A 16,984-nucleotide genomic window follows, 5' to 3' on the forward strand; every position below is an offset into this window, starting at 1 on the left:
GAAGCAGAAAGCTAGAAATTATCAATTTGAAAATTGTCAAAATAATTTTTTTCAAAACATTTTTCAAATAAAAATATCCTAAAATGGAGTCTGTACCTCCTCTCTGGAAAATCTCCTCCTTGGTGAACTGATATTTTCCAGTTGAGAAAATACTAGCTTCAATGAAGAGAAAAGCTGGTGCTTAACACAGTACAGAGTGGGAAGAAGTGAATAAAGAAGAAATGTGGTTAAAACGCTAAAAAGGAAGTTGTTCCTTGCAGGACAAGTAGATTTAGGACAAGGCTAAAGAAGGGAGGTTAGCTGGTATGAGATGCTTAGGGCAAGGAATTTGGCAGCTGAAAATGGCAGAAACAGATTTTAAAAACTGTATTTAATGGAGTCAGAAGTCCATTGCGTGGGTCTAGAAGAATGAATCAGTGATAACACCCAAGCTACCAGGGCTGGCTGCTTGGTGTTGCTGTTGTGATAGAGAAAGGACAGGATTCAGGAGAACAGGGTAAGATTTACTGGGAATGATCAAGAGCACATGATCAAGGTTAAGAACACATATATATAAATATGTGTGTGTGTATATTGTGAATATCTATGTTATTTATCAGGAAGAGAGGCTAAGGTATGAGATTAGATGGCTGAGAATGATCATAAATAAAGTTCTGCATTTGTAATTTGTGTATAGGCAGATACTTAATCAGACCAAATCCTGTATGGTTATCTCTGCAAGAACAATGCTAAATCTTGTTTGCCTAAAGGAACAGTCTCTAAAAATTATTTTCTCCTTCTTTCTGTTTTTGTGATGTATAAGGATGGCAGTACTATAATAAATCCCCTCTTGACTCTGCTCGTAACTTTATATAGCATCATAGTTACACACTGAACAACCTGAAATCTTAGCATCTTACTTAAAAAGTTGAATTAATGGGAGCAAACCATTCCCCTAGGGCTGTACAGGAGAGACAGGTTATAGAGCATGTTGAAAAGAAAAATGTTAGCCAGCAATTTAGTCATCATTCTGAGAAGGAGTTTCTGCTCATGAAAAAAAAAAAAGGTTGTGTGCCTGACCTTCCTGGACACTGAGTGCCCCCAACTTTCACCGTGAAAGCGTTTTAAGATTTAGTCCCTATTGAACCGGCTAAAGCAAACACAGAGCACGGTCCCTTTGAAGTTCTGTGCACGCTTCTCAGTGCTGTGCCTGCCCTCAGCTGTGCTCATTCTCTCTGGAACAAGAACTGCTGGTGTCTAATTTGTGATGGGAAATGTGTTTTGGGAGGGAGATGTGACCCCTGAACTTAGCTTTGCTTTGACAAAAGCACTTCTATCATCTGCGCTCCATTATTGTATTGCATTCAGCACAAGCGCCGTCAGTCTTGTTCTGGAGTATAGCTTGTGGGGCATTGAAAGGGAACAGAGGTGCGGGCTGGAAAAGGGAGATGAAGTTTACTCTGAGTTTGGACTCCAGTTCCCACTCAGAGTTTAAGTGCCTGCACTCCTGCAGCCGTTCCTGGCAGCCCTGGGACTGGGATCACAGAAACGCCCAGAAAGGCAGGCATGGGTGGTTATGACCCCTGTAACTTGGAACCATTCAGATGGCAGATTGTGCACTGAACGATTCCTGGCCTTCACCGAAGTCTCACCTGTGATGTGTCCTGCAGTTTCTGAGTGCAAGCCCATGGTTCTTCCTGGTTTCCCATAAAGCAGGTGTAATTTGTCATGGTTATTTTCAGGCACAAGGGAAGCAAGTTGCTTGAATCAGGCACCACATCCAGCTGAGCAGACTTTGGGAAAACCATTCAGCAGACTTCAAGAGAGATGAATCAAATGGCACGGCTTTAAAAACCTTACCCGCAGCAGGTAAGTCATTGCTGGGACTCACATGTCAAAGCAGAAAAATCCTTCCCCAGACCTGGGAGGCACAGCCTGTTCCTCTTTAAATCTGTGCTGTGTGCTGCAGTGCTCTGCATTGTTGCCATGGCAGAAATCTCCCCATAGTAATAACCTCTTTCAGAGAAGGTTAAAAAGAGACAGTGCACATGCTCAGAAATGCTGCACTTGTTCTCTTAGCAGTTTGCAGCGGCCATTTCAAAGAGACCGTCACAAAGACAAGAGAGAGATCAGGTACTGATATTTTTTTCCTTTGTTAGAGGGGATTACTTTTCTCTTTCACAGAAGTCCATGCACAGATCTGTCTCTGTTCCCAGTTGCACTGCAGAGAGAGACCACCCTTGAAGCCTGTCGTGATTATTCCTCGCCGATAGCAAATCGCCACAGAATAACTAAGAGGCAGTGGTTAGATGTGGCCTGAGATGACTGCTGCACGCGGGGAGCAATTATTTTGCAGCGGGGCTCACATATGAAGCTGAGCTGATGCTGGGGTGGGTGATGTGTAGGATATCCTGAAAAAGTTTAACAGCATATCTGCTTTGTTTTGTTGAATCTTTCTAGCACTTGTAGTCAACTGTGAGAATAGCCTCTGCTCCTACTGACCAGCAGGCTTCTGCATTCCGTACTTTCAAAGGAGGCTGGTATTATCCTAATTTACTGTTACTTGGGGACACTGCTGCATCCTGTTGCAAAGCCTGGTGTCTTTGACTGTACTTGCTTTCATTGCAGATCACCATTAATTAAAACAGAAAACCCAAGATACTTGTTATGATTTTAATCCCTTTATTTTAAGGATTGTAGAAAGAAGAAAAAGGATCACATCAGATCACTTCTAAATAGTGGGATGGATAGGAAGCCTAGTTCTGAAGTTATAGGAATTACATTACAAGATCTATTTTTTGGTGTGGGCCCAAATATATCTGTCACTCTACATGTATGTGTGTGTCTCTTGCTTCTGAACCATCCCCTACTCTTATGTTTAGGATGAGGTGCACAGGAAGGGGATGTGTATAATGCTGCTCCTTTCCTGGATGAATTGCTGGTTTGCACGTGCTGCAAGTGGTTCGTGCAGAATTTGCAGCTTCAGTTTAGCTGTGTCTGAAATGGTGGATTGCATATATCGAAGAGCAAGCTTGTTCCATTCTGTCTTTGTGGCAAGATGGAGAAAAACCTTTCCTTTCTTGCTTCCCTCTATTGCCCTTCCAAATGTGAAATACAAGCTGGTTTGGGGAGTTCTGTACTCTTGCGTTCAGCACACGCAGATTTGATGTTCTTATGCAACATCTTTTGCTTAGTATGCACCGACTTAAAAATCAGGAAGAGACAGAATGTTGTCCTACTTTCGTGGGTTCAGCTAAAGAGAATTTTCATGTGGATTTTATTGTGTTGCTATCACTTAACCTTACTTGATTCTTTCTTTCTTTCATTTGAACATACAGAAACAGAAGGTAAACTTGGCTGAACTAAGGACCACCCTAGCAGTTTGCCAGGATCCTTGAGGCTTGGATTGAAATCTGTAATAGACAGTTGCAGCTTGAGCCAGTCCAAGTTTCCCGTGTTCCCTCTTGATCTGAACAATTTACCTGTTAGATCAAGAAAATACTGTGTAGTTATCAAAAATTTTACCTGTGTGTGAAGGGGAGGTGTTGCTGGACCAGACTGTACTTATCTTCAGGGCATGGTGTGGCCTGGCTGTGATGTTCGGGAACAAATGGATGACTGCAAATAGAGGTCTGAAGCACAGATAAGGAGGGGAAACAGAAGGTCAAAGAGTTTTGATGCATTTACCATTAGAAATTCTACCTATGAATTTGTAGAGGCTTAACAAAAGTCTGTCCCTTCAGCTACTTTCATAAAGGAGTAAGTTTTTATGATCAGTGTGGTCCGTAGTTAATGATAACGGTTAGCTTTAGTTTTTATACTCGTGAAAAGGTGGTGCATCAGTAAAGCAAGCGAGAGGGTAAAAACTTCATTTCCAGGTTCAGGTCTGTTTCAGCTAGCTCTATAATCCCTGCAGTTTTGATCTCGAAGTCTAACGGTGAACCAGCTGTCCAGATTCATGTGCTGGTTTGGGACTGTGTAGTTAGAAAAAAGATTGGAGTCACAGAGCAGGCAAAGTTGCTTTCATCCTGGCTTGCAAATGAACCCAAAAACTGTCTAGGGACTTCTGATCTTCTCCTTCATGTCTGGGGACATTCTCTCCCGGTTGGGTTTTATGTGCACTGCTGGAAATGTACAGAGAACTTCTGTACGTGCTCTAGATCTTCTGATATTTTTTTCTTTCAAAGGAAGACTGCGAATGCTTTAGCCGTCAGGAACATTAAGTTCTTTGTAACAAAACCTTGTCTCTGTAATGTTTCTCACTGACTTGTTTGTGTCTCTTGATAAACAGAGAAGCACCCATTCCCAAGATGCTGGCACCCTGCCTTCTGAGAAGAGTGGTCCTTACATTTCCTTTGGTTTTTGTGGTTGCACTGCTTCTCGCGGAGCCTGCTAGATCTGATCAAGAAGCGGGAACAGCCATACCAGCTGAAAGTACGTACCACCCTACAGTCCTCTCATACAGCTTGTACTGTAGTTTTAATGTTGCAGGACTTCATATCGCTGAAGCTTGTCCAAATAATTCAAACTATTTTGGACATGTCTTGCTTATGATATTTTAAAATCACTACTTGATAGCATACCAGTGCTGTTTTTCTCCTGCATCCAAGGCTCTCCACTCTCTTACCCTTATCTCCTGCCTGTTGCTCTCTTGCTTGTACCTGAAATCTGCCACTGTTCTGTACCTCTTCTTTTGTACAGCCCTTTCATTGCGTTAGCCCTTTCTATGCCTGTTTGCTTTTCAGCGACATTCTTGAGACTTGCTTTTTTCAACTGACATTGACTGTTCATTACATCTTTCATTCTTTGTGAAGTCAGTAGTTTTTATTAAAAAAATTCACAATGAAGATGCCAAGAAAGCACACTTTGTTAACACTTAGTCTTACAGCCTTCAACCTCCTAATTCTCCTTTGCTGATCTGTGTTGAGTTTAATTTACATCATAAACATAATGGCAGGTCCTTGCATCAAGTTGTTGATGTGGAAAATGCTGTCCTCTCCTTATGTCTGGTGCATATATAATAACACTAAGGTTGGGTGGTGGTACAACAATGAATGAGGAGGTCTGTAATACTGTTCAATGTCTATTTTTTATCTCTTTTTTTTTTTTTTTTTCCTCCTAGCCAGTTAAAATTTGACAGATTCCTTTTCTCCAGCAAGCAGGATTCCTGTCTGCTGGTTAGCACACAGATCATGAGCTGGAAGCTCATACTCCAGCTTATCAGAGGCATGTAGTAATCACTCAAATATCAAATGTTTGCAAAATAGGCTGACAGACACTGCAGGATTTTCCAACATCACTCTAGATTTCATCCTTTCCTCCTTACCAGGCCTCAAAGAGCAAACTAAACCTGCGCTCAGAATTTCTCACTTGCCCAATATTTCCTATGAAGTTGTCAGAGAGGCACAGGCACTGAGAAGCAAATAAGAGCATATGTAGTGCCTGATGATGCGAAGACATTTCATCGTGTCTATATTTGTTCTGTCTCAGTACTGCTATCTGTTAGGGCACAGCTTTGTATTGCATGATGATCAAGGCAAAGCAAGCCTCGTGACCTTCAGTCTGGAAATCTAGATATGGGAATACTATCTTAAACACTGCAATTAGTCCAGAATGCAGCAGTTCTGCTTATCAGCAATGCCCACTAATGACAGGGCATTGTGTTTATCTGCTGCTTGCTTCACCAGCTTTGGACAAAGCTGTATCATATTCAGTTAGAGGCTAAGTGATCTGTCTTTGTGATAATGTAGTCAGTTTTATTCCATTAGCTTTCTATTTAGAGCTCAAGTTTGTGAGATTAGGATACAAGATTTTCCAGGGAACAGGTGCAGGGTTTCAGAGGTAATTTCTGAAAAATCTGAAAAATCTGAAGATGATGTTGAAAATGTACTCAGGGTTGGTGGAGCAAAATGAGAGACTCAAGTTACGTGCTTATTGTTTCCACACTATGAACTGTGACAAGAGGAGGATGAGGGGAACAGCAATAAAGGAGGAAGAAAATTTTTAATGCAAATTTGTTGAAGTAATTCTTTTGTCATTGAAAGACTGGGTGGACCATCATGATGGACCATTTACAATAACCTGGATTGTTCAAGAGTACATACATTAGTACTCACTCTGTGGACTCTTTTCTGTAGCTCTTCCTCATACTCAAAATCACTGTTTATTCCTTCTACTTAATACTTCATGCCGTATAGTCATGATTCTCTACTAAATGCTCTACTAAATGCCCTCCTAGGTCGTCCCTGTGTTGATTGCCATGCATTTGAGTTCATGCAGAGGGCTCTGCAGGATTTAAAGAAGACAGCGTATAATCTAGACACGCGGGTAAGGAAACATTCAATTTCTTTTCTTTTTTTTTTTTAATATGGAAGAAAATGCTGTGCATAAAATTAAGTAAGGTGGGTGAACTTTGCACAAGACACTCAGTCAACTGTACTGTCCTGTCTTCTAAGGTGAGGCTGGGTGATTACATTTCACCTCTCTATGCAATAATCTGTGGAATTCTTCTGCCTTGGGGTATCTGGGACACTAGGAAGCTTAGGAAAGAGTGAACCGATAGTCCTCAGCCCTCTATCCTCCTCTTGCCGAGTTACAGCCATTAGCGCTGCTATTCTCATTCTAAATGCTGAGTGCACACCTTTGTTTTTATGCTAGGGGGAGTAAGGTGAGAGCATCATTTATATTTATTACTCAAAAGGAGAGAGCCAGCTCAAACAAAAAGCCTACTAAAATAAAATACTCCCCTGCACATGCTTTACCCCTGGGGAGAGACTAAGGAAGGAAACATCATCTAGTAGATACTTTTTACATTACTCTGATGCTGTAACGATGAAAAGTGCCACAAAGTAGAACAGCGTAGGGAACAAAACTTGTTTGGCTTGCAGTCAGTGTGGAGAATTTGCCAAGGTTGGTATCTTCCTTCTGTGAGGTAAGTTGAATCTGCCTCTTGTGCTGCAACCTGCAATCTGTGACTAGCTGTATCCCAGCTGCTGTCAGATAACGGTGTCTCAGGAGGGTAGCTTTTTCCCCACCTCCTGTGTACCCTTTAGCTGAAGTGCTATATCTACACTCTCGCACAGATTGTTCAACAGAAGGCACTCAAACTTTTTTGCTATTCTAATCTATGGTCAAGGTCGTTCACAGTTCAAAGCCTGCGAACTGGCATCTTTGAAGAATGGTTTGAGGTAACTCCAAGCAGGGTCCATGAAGTTTAGGTGAAAATGCAGGTAAAAGAATGAAGATGCCTTGTATTGTGACATACTACGAAAACAAAACAAACATTCCTGCAGAACCAGATTGGTATGTAGCACATTTACAGTTAAACAAAATCTGTTCAATAATTACGGGTCAAATGTATTTTGGGCTCCTTCATGAAGAAATCTCGTTAATGAATACATCTGCTGAGCACTGTATACAGCCCAAACAAAATGTTCAGATCGTGCTATAAAGTAGTTCTAGCACACCTTTTCCTTCTTTTACAAACCTTTGAAATTTTCATCAGAATTTCTAAATCTTGATTAAAAAATATCTCAACTACTAAAATCTTCTCTGGTTGTCCGGCTATGGCAGTGACCTTTATGACACCTATAGCTTGCAGACTAAGAGAGAAGCTTTATGAAATATAGATATCCAAAGCAGGAGTAGCAATAAGAGCCCTGAAGATAGCAACTGTATTTTAATACTTTTAAAAAAATAAAAATAAAAGATAGCCAAGGAGAGGAAATGAGGATACAAAAAAGGTTCAGTTGAGAGGAGTGTCCTGTTATTGACTTTCACAGTTGTAGATTTAACAGCAAGCCTGAAAATGTGGCTCCATGATATATTCTCACCAGAACAAACCTATTGTTTCCTTATCACTTTAAAATCTAAATAATTTAATCCATATTGAGATCCTTCCGTGCCTCTGGGCTAGGACAGGCCTAGTCCAGTCATTAAGCTAGGAATTCTGCCTACATCTTCAAGACATGGAAAAGACATGGAAATATTTAATAGTTGAGGACTTCTTGGAACTGCCTTCTACAGTGTTTCAATTCTTAGTTTTATTATTCAGCTGTGGCCTAATTTGATGCAAACTGGGAGTTTTAAAACAATTGCTTTCAGCCACATATATATTTTACATTTGACTATTTTAGTGTGTTTTGCTGCTTAGTGGGGCAAATGTTTCTGTCTCCGAAAATACAATTCCCTTTGTTAATATTCCCACTGGAGACACTCATTTCCTTGAAAAACTCTCTGTTGTTTGCAGGCAAGATTTTTAGATGATGACTAAGCAGCTCCTAACTGTGTTGGAGGGGGAGGGATTCCCAAAAGCTTAGAGAGGAAATTCCCATTTAATTCCTCCTGCAAATCTCACCCTGCAGTTCTGTACAGGCGAAACCATATAGTTTTATTATACAACTCAAGAGTTTTCACACTTAATTTGGCCCTGTGTTGATCTGCATGGTGTCTCACAAAGCAAACTGACTCTAGCATGGGTCACATAACCTTTTATGGGGGCCATAGGCTGTATCTCCCTCCTTTTACAAGACTAGACATGCTTGTAACCTACACTGATGCGATGATGACAGGCTGGCTGCATTTTACTCATGCAGTAAGAGAAGGGTCACAGACCACCTCTGAGAGGCTGGCTACTACCCATGTACATACCAGATCTGTTTGCCCCCCTGGCTACTATTTTCCACCCTTTCGTTGCTGCTGGCCCCTTGGAGCGGGCTGCAGGTTGGATTAGTTGTTTTAACAGCAGTAACCAACTCGGGGCAATCTTTCCTGGGGCTATCTGTGATTCACAGCCCAGCCAAAGTGCAGTACGTGACAGGTGCAGCTGGGATCATGAACTAGGGAGGGGGTTCTTGTGCTGCTGGGAGGGAGCTCCTACCATCAATACCATTCAGCCAGCTCCCTACTGCATCTAAAATCTGCTCAAGACAGAGGCCAGCAGGGAGCAGGCCGTAAAACAAATCCTGTAAAACAAATCCAGTCCCTGGGCTACATAGTTCACTGTAAGTCTGCACTATAGACACTTATTTTCAAAATTCCAACACATTTTTCAGAATTAACCAGTGGACATTGCATTACAACTTTAAAGAGCTCAGGAACTGCATTTTTAGCTGGAACTTATCTGCTTTTTTGTAGATTCAGAATCTGGACTCTGCCCTGTTTGGTTTTTGGGTTGGCTTTTTTTAAAAAAAAAAACGATGCTTTAACCCACTAGGAGATAATAACAAATCTCTGTGCAAATGGTTTTGTGATCATCCTCACAAAACAGTCAGCAAAGCTGTATTTAGTGCCATTCATTTTGTTCTTTACTCCTTTCTAAACTGTCAATGGTTATTTGGAATGTTCAAAGCACATTAAGTTAGATGTGCCCATGAAAGTAAAAACAAAGGCTTGAAAATGTTATTAAAGATATATAAGGTGGTAAGCAGCCTTGGGGCGTAGCTCCAAAGCTGTTGGCATGCTGTCAACCTGCCTTATTCGAACCATTGCAAATGATGTCAAGGAGATGGTTAGAAGGTGGTGATTGAGTCTTTTAGGTGATTAGCAAAGTTTGATCAGATCTTTCCAGTTCTGCAGGGTAGCTGAAACAATCAAAAGCGACACCTGATTTAATATAGAACCAGAGGGCTGAGTCTAGTGATTTATCATCTGGGAAAAAAACCTGACCAATAAATCGCTTTTCCTGTACTAAGAAGGCAGGTGGTAAGCAGGATGCTTCAGCCCAGCTCTGCTCTAGGTGCCTTTAGCTGGTGTGGGTCAATGGACATCACAGCTTTTAAAACACAGCCTTTAATCACATGGCAATTCCATCTCATACAAAAATCACAAGACAGGCAGATTAAGGCTGGAATTCACTGGCATTTAGAGCTGGTAGTCTTCATAATGCCCCTTTTTTGTGTAGCTGGTTACGCCAGTGGGGATTAATTTAGTGAGTGGACTTCCCACCCACTAGTGGTGGGAATTCCACATGACAATAAGGACGACGTCCATGACAATAAGGAGGAAGTCCTCTCTTGGATCAGACGGATTCTCAGATACAGCTTCAGCTCATGATAGACAAACTGAAATGAAGATATGACGTTGTTATCAAACAGCTCTATGCTCCATTAGCATCTCCTGAAGCCAGAAGTGCTCCAAACAGTCAGGAAAACCAAAGTGCGTGTGTGCTAGAGAGGAAGGATTCCCAAATTTCCCTTATGCAGCCCTGCTGTCCCTTCCCTGGTCCTCAGCTCTTTCTTGCACAGGTAGGCTGAGAGGGTGCAGCTCTTTCTGATCATACCCAGCTCCAGCTCTGAGAAGTTCCCAATCCACCCTCATTGCTCCAGAAAATCCCTGTGGGCAGCAATGATCTCCTGATACTGATTCCCCCCAGTTCAACTGGGGGACCTCTGCTTTCACCGGTTTGGGACCCTTTTCCTTAAAGAAGCCAGTAATCTCATCACATGTTTGAACTGTGATGGCTGTATGCCAGCTCAGCACCTATCGTCTATTTTAGGCTCCAACAGCGTATTAACAATAACAACAGTGAAGCAGAAGTTAAAACAGAAGTAAATTTCTTCACTGAGAGGGTGGTCAGTCACTGGAACAGGCTCCCCAGGGAAGTGGTCACGGCACCAAGCCTGGCAGAGTTCAAGGCGCATCTGGTCAATGCTCTTAGTCGTAGGGTTTTGGTTTAGGTAGTCCTGCGAGGAGCAGGGAGTTGGACTTGATGATCTTTATGGGTCCCTTCCAACTTAAGATACTTTGTGATTCTATGATTAAATTATGCCTTACTTTCTCTGTATAACTTTCAACAGTGAGTCCAGGCTGTAATACTCTAAATTTAATTTTTTGAGTCTGTTTTTAAGTAAAAAGAAAATTTCTGACAGGTTTTGGGGTTTTTTAAAAGCCTCTCATGAACTTGAGAGCTTATGCTCCAGTTTGTGCAGTTGAAGTAAGATTGTAAGAAAGACAAATAACTTAAACAAAAATAACAGCACCCAGACACATACTGAATGTACTAATGTGAAAAACATGAATGGGTACAGGACTGAATTTCTCCATGTCACAGGAAGTATTGCCATGTTGGTATGTCAATTAATCATGCAAAAGCTAAATTATTTTGCAGAGCAGTATGCAATAACTGATTTTTACCTCAAGCCTCATCTCTTACAACCAATTCCAAATCTTAGAACAAAAGTAAAATGGACTTTTCTTTGGGAGCTAATTAGTTTTACAGCACTGACACTTGTTTTTTGATATTGCTTTTTCCCCCCCCTCTTATAGACAGAAACTCTGCTTCTTCAGGTGGAAAAGAGAAATCTGTGCGACTGCGTAACTGCAAATCTGCTGAACTGAATCCTGGAGGCCAACTAAGGAGTATCACCTGTTCAGCGGTTTTTAAAATGCAGCTGTATAAAATACAGCTTTATGGAGTTCATGTTGCAAGCATGTATGCCCCAATGTACTGAGGAAGTTGGGGGGCTGTATCTTATGTATTTGTCTGTTCTGTTTTTTTTTAAAAGAGTGCCCTCTTTTCACATCCACTGGGTTGCCAGTAAGGGCTCAATTCAGTAAATCTGCCACTTGGTATTAGAGTGGGGGAAAAATGTACCTGCTTTGATTTTTAAATCAGAGTTGGCCAAGTGTAACCCACAAGATGAACATGGCCAGCGGTGCTCTACAGACACTTGCAGCTGTTTTTCATCTCTAATAAGAACATATCTCTGTGGCAACTTACCCGGTTATATTGAGACAGGGAATTGTGGTCTCTGTAGGCTTTGCCTGTGTATTAAAGATGATGGAAGTCCTTTCTGTTTGTTGTCTGCACTGTGACCACATTCAGGCATGTTGCAGTTCTCTCAGCTGAAATGAGGTATGTGTCCTGAGGAGGTATATGTGTGCTGTACTGGGACCAAAACAGTTTATATCTTAATGCTGAGTTTCCTGGTATCCTGCGTGAGAGTATTGTCTTCTTTTAATTAAAACCTTTAATTTCTTCCCCTCTTTCCCTGGACGCTCCATTCTTAACCCACTGTATCTCTAAATAGCTTTATCTTAGCAGGTCAAATGGATAGAGTAGAAAAAGGAGAATAAGGGTATGACTAGGCAGCCTTGCCAGTTCCAGCTCTACCAAATGCTACACCAGCAACTGCTCAACATCACATTGAAGGAGAGCCCCGTGCAGTGCTTCATGAGAGTGCTCCTTATTTTACTTCAGGTGAAACACAGTGGTTAGATCACGCATATTTGGTCCATTTTGTGATGGACTAAACTCTGAATGTTGTGGTCTTTCCTTGTAGTTGCCTTTGAAAGGTGCTCTTTTTGTTTCAGGCATGAAGAGAGACTTGTGTACCTGAAAGCTGAGATGATTTTTATCCTCAACTCTACCACTTTATTCTAAGATACGTGTTCACCCACAAGTCTGAATTAGGCTGAGCTGTTTGAGTAGATGCTCTGAGTTTGTTTGACGTGATGTAGAGCCACCCCAAACCACTCCAACAGTGGGGCTGTGGGGTGCTAACCTGGCTTGGGGAGTGGTTGGGAGGCGGACATCTAAAGGCCAAAATCTCCAGCTGAATTTGGAAGAAAGTGCCTGCCTGTGTCCTTACTTCTCTAACTAAACTGATGGGACTTTGCTGAGGGTGGATGAGAGAGGAAACACAACTACTGCTCTGCCAGTGCAGCTGTAGGAATGGTAACAAACAGCTGGGGGAGTAGGGGAACACAATAGACGGCCTCAGTGGCTTGCCAAACCTGTCCAGGGCTTGGGAAACCAATTCCTGCACACTGAGAAGTGCAGCATGCCCTTCCGCGTGGACCAGGACATAGGCCAGCACAGCTCAGTGTGAAGTGGAGAGGGGATTCTGATGTTATTTTTCCAAATTCCCTCAAGGAGCACCTGTGCTGTGTGTTTTTCACTAAGCCCGTTCACACAGCATGGGAGCACTGGCACTGCTCATATCTGGCTGCTGGGCAAAATAAGAGTAACTGCAAGCCTCACCTGCAGCTCCACTCCCAGACAGTGGGAAGGGGCAGCAGTCCTTACTCATGCGTGGCAGAGCATTTTCTGGACTTCTTGGAGCAAAGCCTCCTTTGGAGGGCTTCAGCTGATCCTGGCTGTAGCAGAATGGCTTCTCAGAGCTTCTTGGCTCTTGCTGTACTTGGGCCGTCCCCATCTTGTTCTAGCTTGGCTTTGTTCCTCTGCTTTGCTCTGGACCTGCCTGGCTCTCCTCTCCAGTACAACCTCCATTCCCCCTTCCAGTCTGGCACTGCCCTCTCTTTCAGCCCAGGGGTTTCTTGGTGAACCCCTGGCCCCCCATCCTGATGACTCTGTGTGTAGTCACTGCAGTGTGGGTGGTGGAGCTGCTGTGGGTCAGCGGTCCCTTTAGATCCAACTGGCAGCACTGCAGGAGCAACGGGTGGCAATCCAATTTACCACGGAGTGGGTGAACATGGTGCCAAGCAACACTGATACCTCATTCCCTGTCCAGTGAAGACATTGTGGGGAAGGGCCTTTTTTTACCTGGGAAGCCAACATTCCTGTTGCAGAACTTGGAGAAAGTCCCAGAACAGTTCAGGTGGTGAAAACTGCTCCCAAAGCTGAGTTAATCATCTGTGGACTGTCCACCAGGATGCTGTAAGCTCACCAGCTTGTTATAGCTGTGGACAGGAACCCAGCCATGGTCAGCTGCTGTTTTTGCCAGGTGTTGAATAATAGATGTTCTGGCACAACTGGAAACACCTGCAGATCTTGATGAATTTTTCCCTTGGTGCCTGCACAGACACCAGCTTGAACAAAAGAAAATCTGACCATGTGGAAATATTTTTGCTACACCTCTACCTTCTGATTCACATCACCAGAACTAGGGTAGTGAGACACAGGACATAATAGCTGTTGCCCCAAGAGAAAGCAGCCAGGAGGGGGGAAAGGGGAATAACTTTCTCATTCTCTTCCTCTGAATCTGAAAAATTAAGAATTCCTTTCAGTCTGCAGAAGATCCATTAGAACCAGGAATTTCCTAGTGGAAATTACTGTATGATCCTTTTAAGCCCACCTTACCTATTTTCCTTTAATTGAGTGACTGTTCTGTATTACGTCTTGTTCAAAACCACCAAAATAGCAGGAGAACAGAAGACAGCTAATATGCCACCAGTTCTAAAAAAGGATTGTCAGGGAGGTCTGGGAATTGTACCCAGCAACCAGAATATCTGTTCTGGGCAGCGAACAGAAACTTTTGAAGGATTTGAATACGTAAACTCAGGTTTAATATGACACAGTGGCAAGAGTCAAGACCATTTTTATAGAGCAAAAGAATATAGCAGAGCCAGATAAACTGCTGACAAAAGCAGGTAGGATAATCTGAAGTAATGTACAGACTAGGAGTCTTCAGTCTGGACAAGAGATGACTGAAGAAGGAGATGAGAGAAGCTTATAAAACCATGAGTGACCAGAGAATGACTGTTTGCTGTCCCTTCCCAAACGAGAAGTGGGGTGCACTGGATGAAAGCAGCTGGAGGCAGGGTCAGAGCAAATAGGAGGATGACACTCTTGACCCTACTGTGTGTTTCAGTTGTGGAAGTCCTCATTGCAGGGTGTTACTGATGCTAAAAATTCACATGGGTTTAAAAAGCAGCTGTTCAGACTCATGCCTGAAAATCCTATTGCAAACTGTTAAATATAGAAACACCAGCTTTGATTCAGGAGGTCCCTGAACCACAAGTTGTTGCAGGTTAACAGTGTTGTAGGAAGGCATTGTAGTTGACCTGGTTTTATATTTTTCCCTATAAATTTCTTATTGGTCAGTGCCAAGACGAGATACTGGCCTCAGAAGGATCTTTGGTGTGATCGGGTGCAGTTGCGCTTCAGTGTAGAAATGAACCTCTTCCCAAATTCATAAAGCAAACCTCCCTGTGCTCCAGAGAGCCTCACCTTTTTATCTCGTAGAAAAAAACACTTTCAGAAAGGCTTGAAGTTCTGGGTTTCCCCATTGCCCGAGGACAGGGCACCATTGAGTAGGCCAGTGGCCCTGCTTCTGCAGCCCAGTACATTGCAGAGACCACTCCAAAGGGCGGAGTAAAGGCTCCTTTTTGAAAGGAAAGAAATGGTACTGCAAAACATTTGCCTACTGCCAGGAAGAAGCTATATAATTACTCAGATATTAGGGTCTTCTACATAGTGTACAAGCCCAGTCCTGTCTAGCATTCACTCCTTGCCCCATGGCCTTTCCTCTGCTTCTGTCTTGGCTTTTTGCTCCAGTCACTGTCCCAGCTGCCCTTTGTGCTGACCATTGGATATGCAGATCATCATTCCTGTGCCATAAAGAAATCTTGCAGCAATGCGCCCGTGAGTAGCAAACACCTGTGCATGTGAAAAATGTCTGAAAGTGATTGTATGTTGCTGTGGTCATGCTGCTGAGCTGGGAAATATGGTCCTGTGTCTTTGATGGCTCTGGCACTGGTTTGCCTCTTGTCCCTCTTCATCTACACATAGGGTATTTTCTCTGCCCTCTGAAAGTCTGACATTTTTAACATGAAAAATGGAAAGTGTTAGTACAAACAGGCTTTCTCTTCCCATCTTGCTTAAAACTGCCACTGTGCCTCCTACAAGAAGTGCATTTTTTCTCCTCAAAATCCAAAGGTCTCTGTTAAATCCAAACTGTTGTTTCATACGTTTTTAATAAGGCCATCAGAACATGCACGCGTGCTTCTCACAGTACACCTTGTCCTGTTTTACTCCCTGTACTGCATTATGTGGTTGTCTCTTGCTTTGTGGCTGCACTGAAAGCTGTCTGGGGCAAAGAAGTTGTCATGTCAATAGCACTAGAAGGTGGCCATCACACCTTCAGGTGTTGAGAACTTATTAAATAAAAATCACAATGTAAAATATGCTGGCCTGTTGCTTTAGTTTCAAGCATAGTATTTGTTTTTATGCATAAGTTTGCGGTTTAATCTCCGTGTAGATATTCCTTGACCTTCTAATTCCAGCTTGCTGTTCTGGCTGTAACTTGCAGAGATGGGGAGTGGCAGAAATGGTATTTTCAAGGCCTCTAAGCTCTTGAATTTTAAAATGTGACTTAAAACATAAGAAAGAGTTCCAGGCACGGATGTCATGAGAAAAGAAATGCAAATATCTGCATATATTCTATTTCTTACATTGGTTTGCCTATACTTTTCTTTCCTGATAGTCAAGACTGTCATCATTTGATTTCTGCTCTGAACCATGCACTTGCTGAGAACCTACTCACATACCAGGTTGTCTTCATTACCTTGAGCACCTTTTGCTGTTTAAATCAAAGTAAATGATACTGCACTTTTCTGGTCATTTAAGTGACAAAACTATAGCTTGTTTTCTTTGTCAATAGAGTCTGAAAATGGAACGGACTGGCAACTCTCTCATTATTCTTTATAGAATCATAGAATCATTAAGGTTGGAAAAGACCTCTAAGATCATCAAGTCCAACCATCCACTAAATCATGTCCCTAAGCGCCACATCTACATGACTTTTAAATACTTCCAGGGATGGTGACTCTACCACTTCCCTGGGCAGCCTGTTCCAAGGCCTGACCACTCTTTCAGTAAAGAAATTTCTCCTAATGTCCAATCTAAACCTCCCTTGGCGCAACTTGAGGCCATTTTCTCTCGTCCTATCGCTTGTTACTTGGCAGAAGAGACCAACCCCCACCTCGCTACAACCTCCTTTCAGGTAGTTGTAGAGCGCGATGAGGTCTCCCCTCAGCCTCCTCTTCTCCAGGCTAAACAACCCCAGTTCCCTCAGCCGCTCCTCATCAGACTTGTGCTCCAGGCCCTTCACCAGCTTCGTTGCCCTTCTCTGGACACGCTCCAGCACCTCCATGTCCTTCTTGTAGTGAGGGGCCCAAAACTGAACACAGGATTCGAGGTGCGGCCTCACCAGTGCCGAGTACAGGGGCACGATCACCTCCCTGCTCCTGCTGGCCACACTATTTCTGATACAGGCCAGGATGCCATTGGCCTTCTTGGCCACCTGGGCACACTGCCGGCTCA

At 42.9% G+C, this 16,984-nt stretch overlaps 1 protein-coding gene across 1 annotated transcript; it reads left to right on the top strand.

The window, feature by feature from the left end:
* The first annotated feature begins 2,021 nt into the window (after positions 1-2,021).
* LOC142081678 (NELL2-interacting cell ontogeny regulator 1-like) lies at positions 2,022-16,338 on the top strand. Its single transcript, XM_075148563.1, has 4 exons — positions 2,022-2,112; positions 4,271-4,413; positions 6,218-6,306; positions 11,245-16,338. Exons 2-4 carry the CDS (start codon positions 4,290-4,292, stop codon positions 11,314-11,316), a joined length of 285 nt encoding a protein of 94 aa, XP_075004664.1. The 5' UTR covers positions 2,022-2,112; positions 4,271-4,289; the 3' UTR covers positions 11,317-16,338.
* The last annotated feature ends 646 nt before the right edge of the window (positions 16,339-16,984 follow it).

This window comes from Calonectris borealis, chromosome 4 (assembly GCF_964195595.1).
Source record: "Calonectris borealis chromosome 4, bCalBor7.hap1.2, whole genome shotgun sequence".
In the NCBI taxonomy this organism is placed as follows: Eukaryota; Metazoa; Chordata; class Aves; order Procellariiformes; family Procellariidae; genus Calonectris; species Calonectris borealis.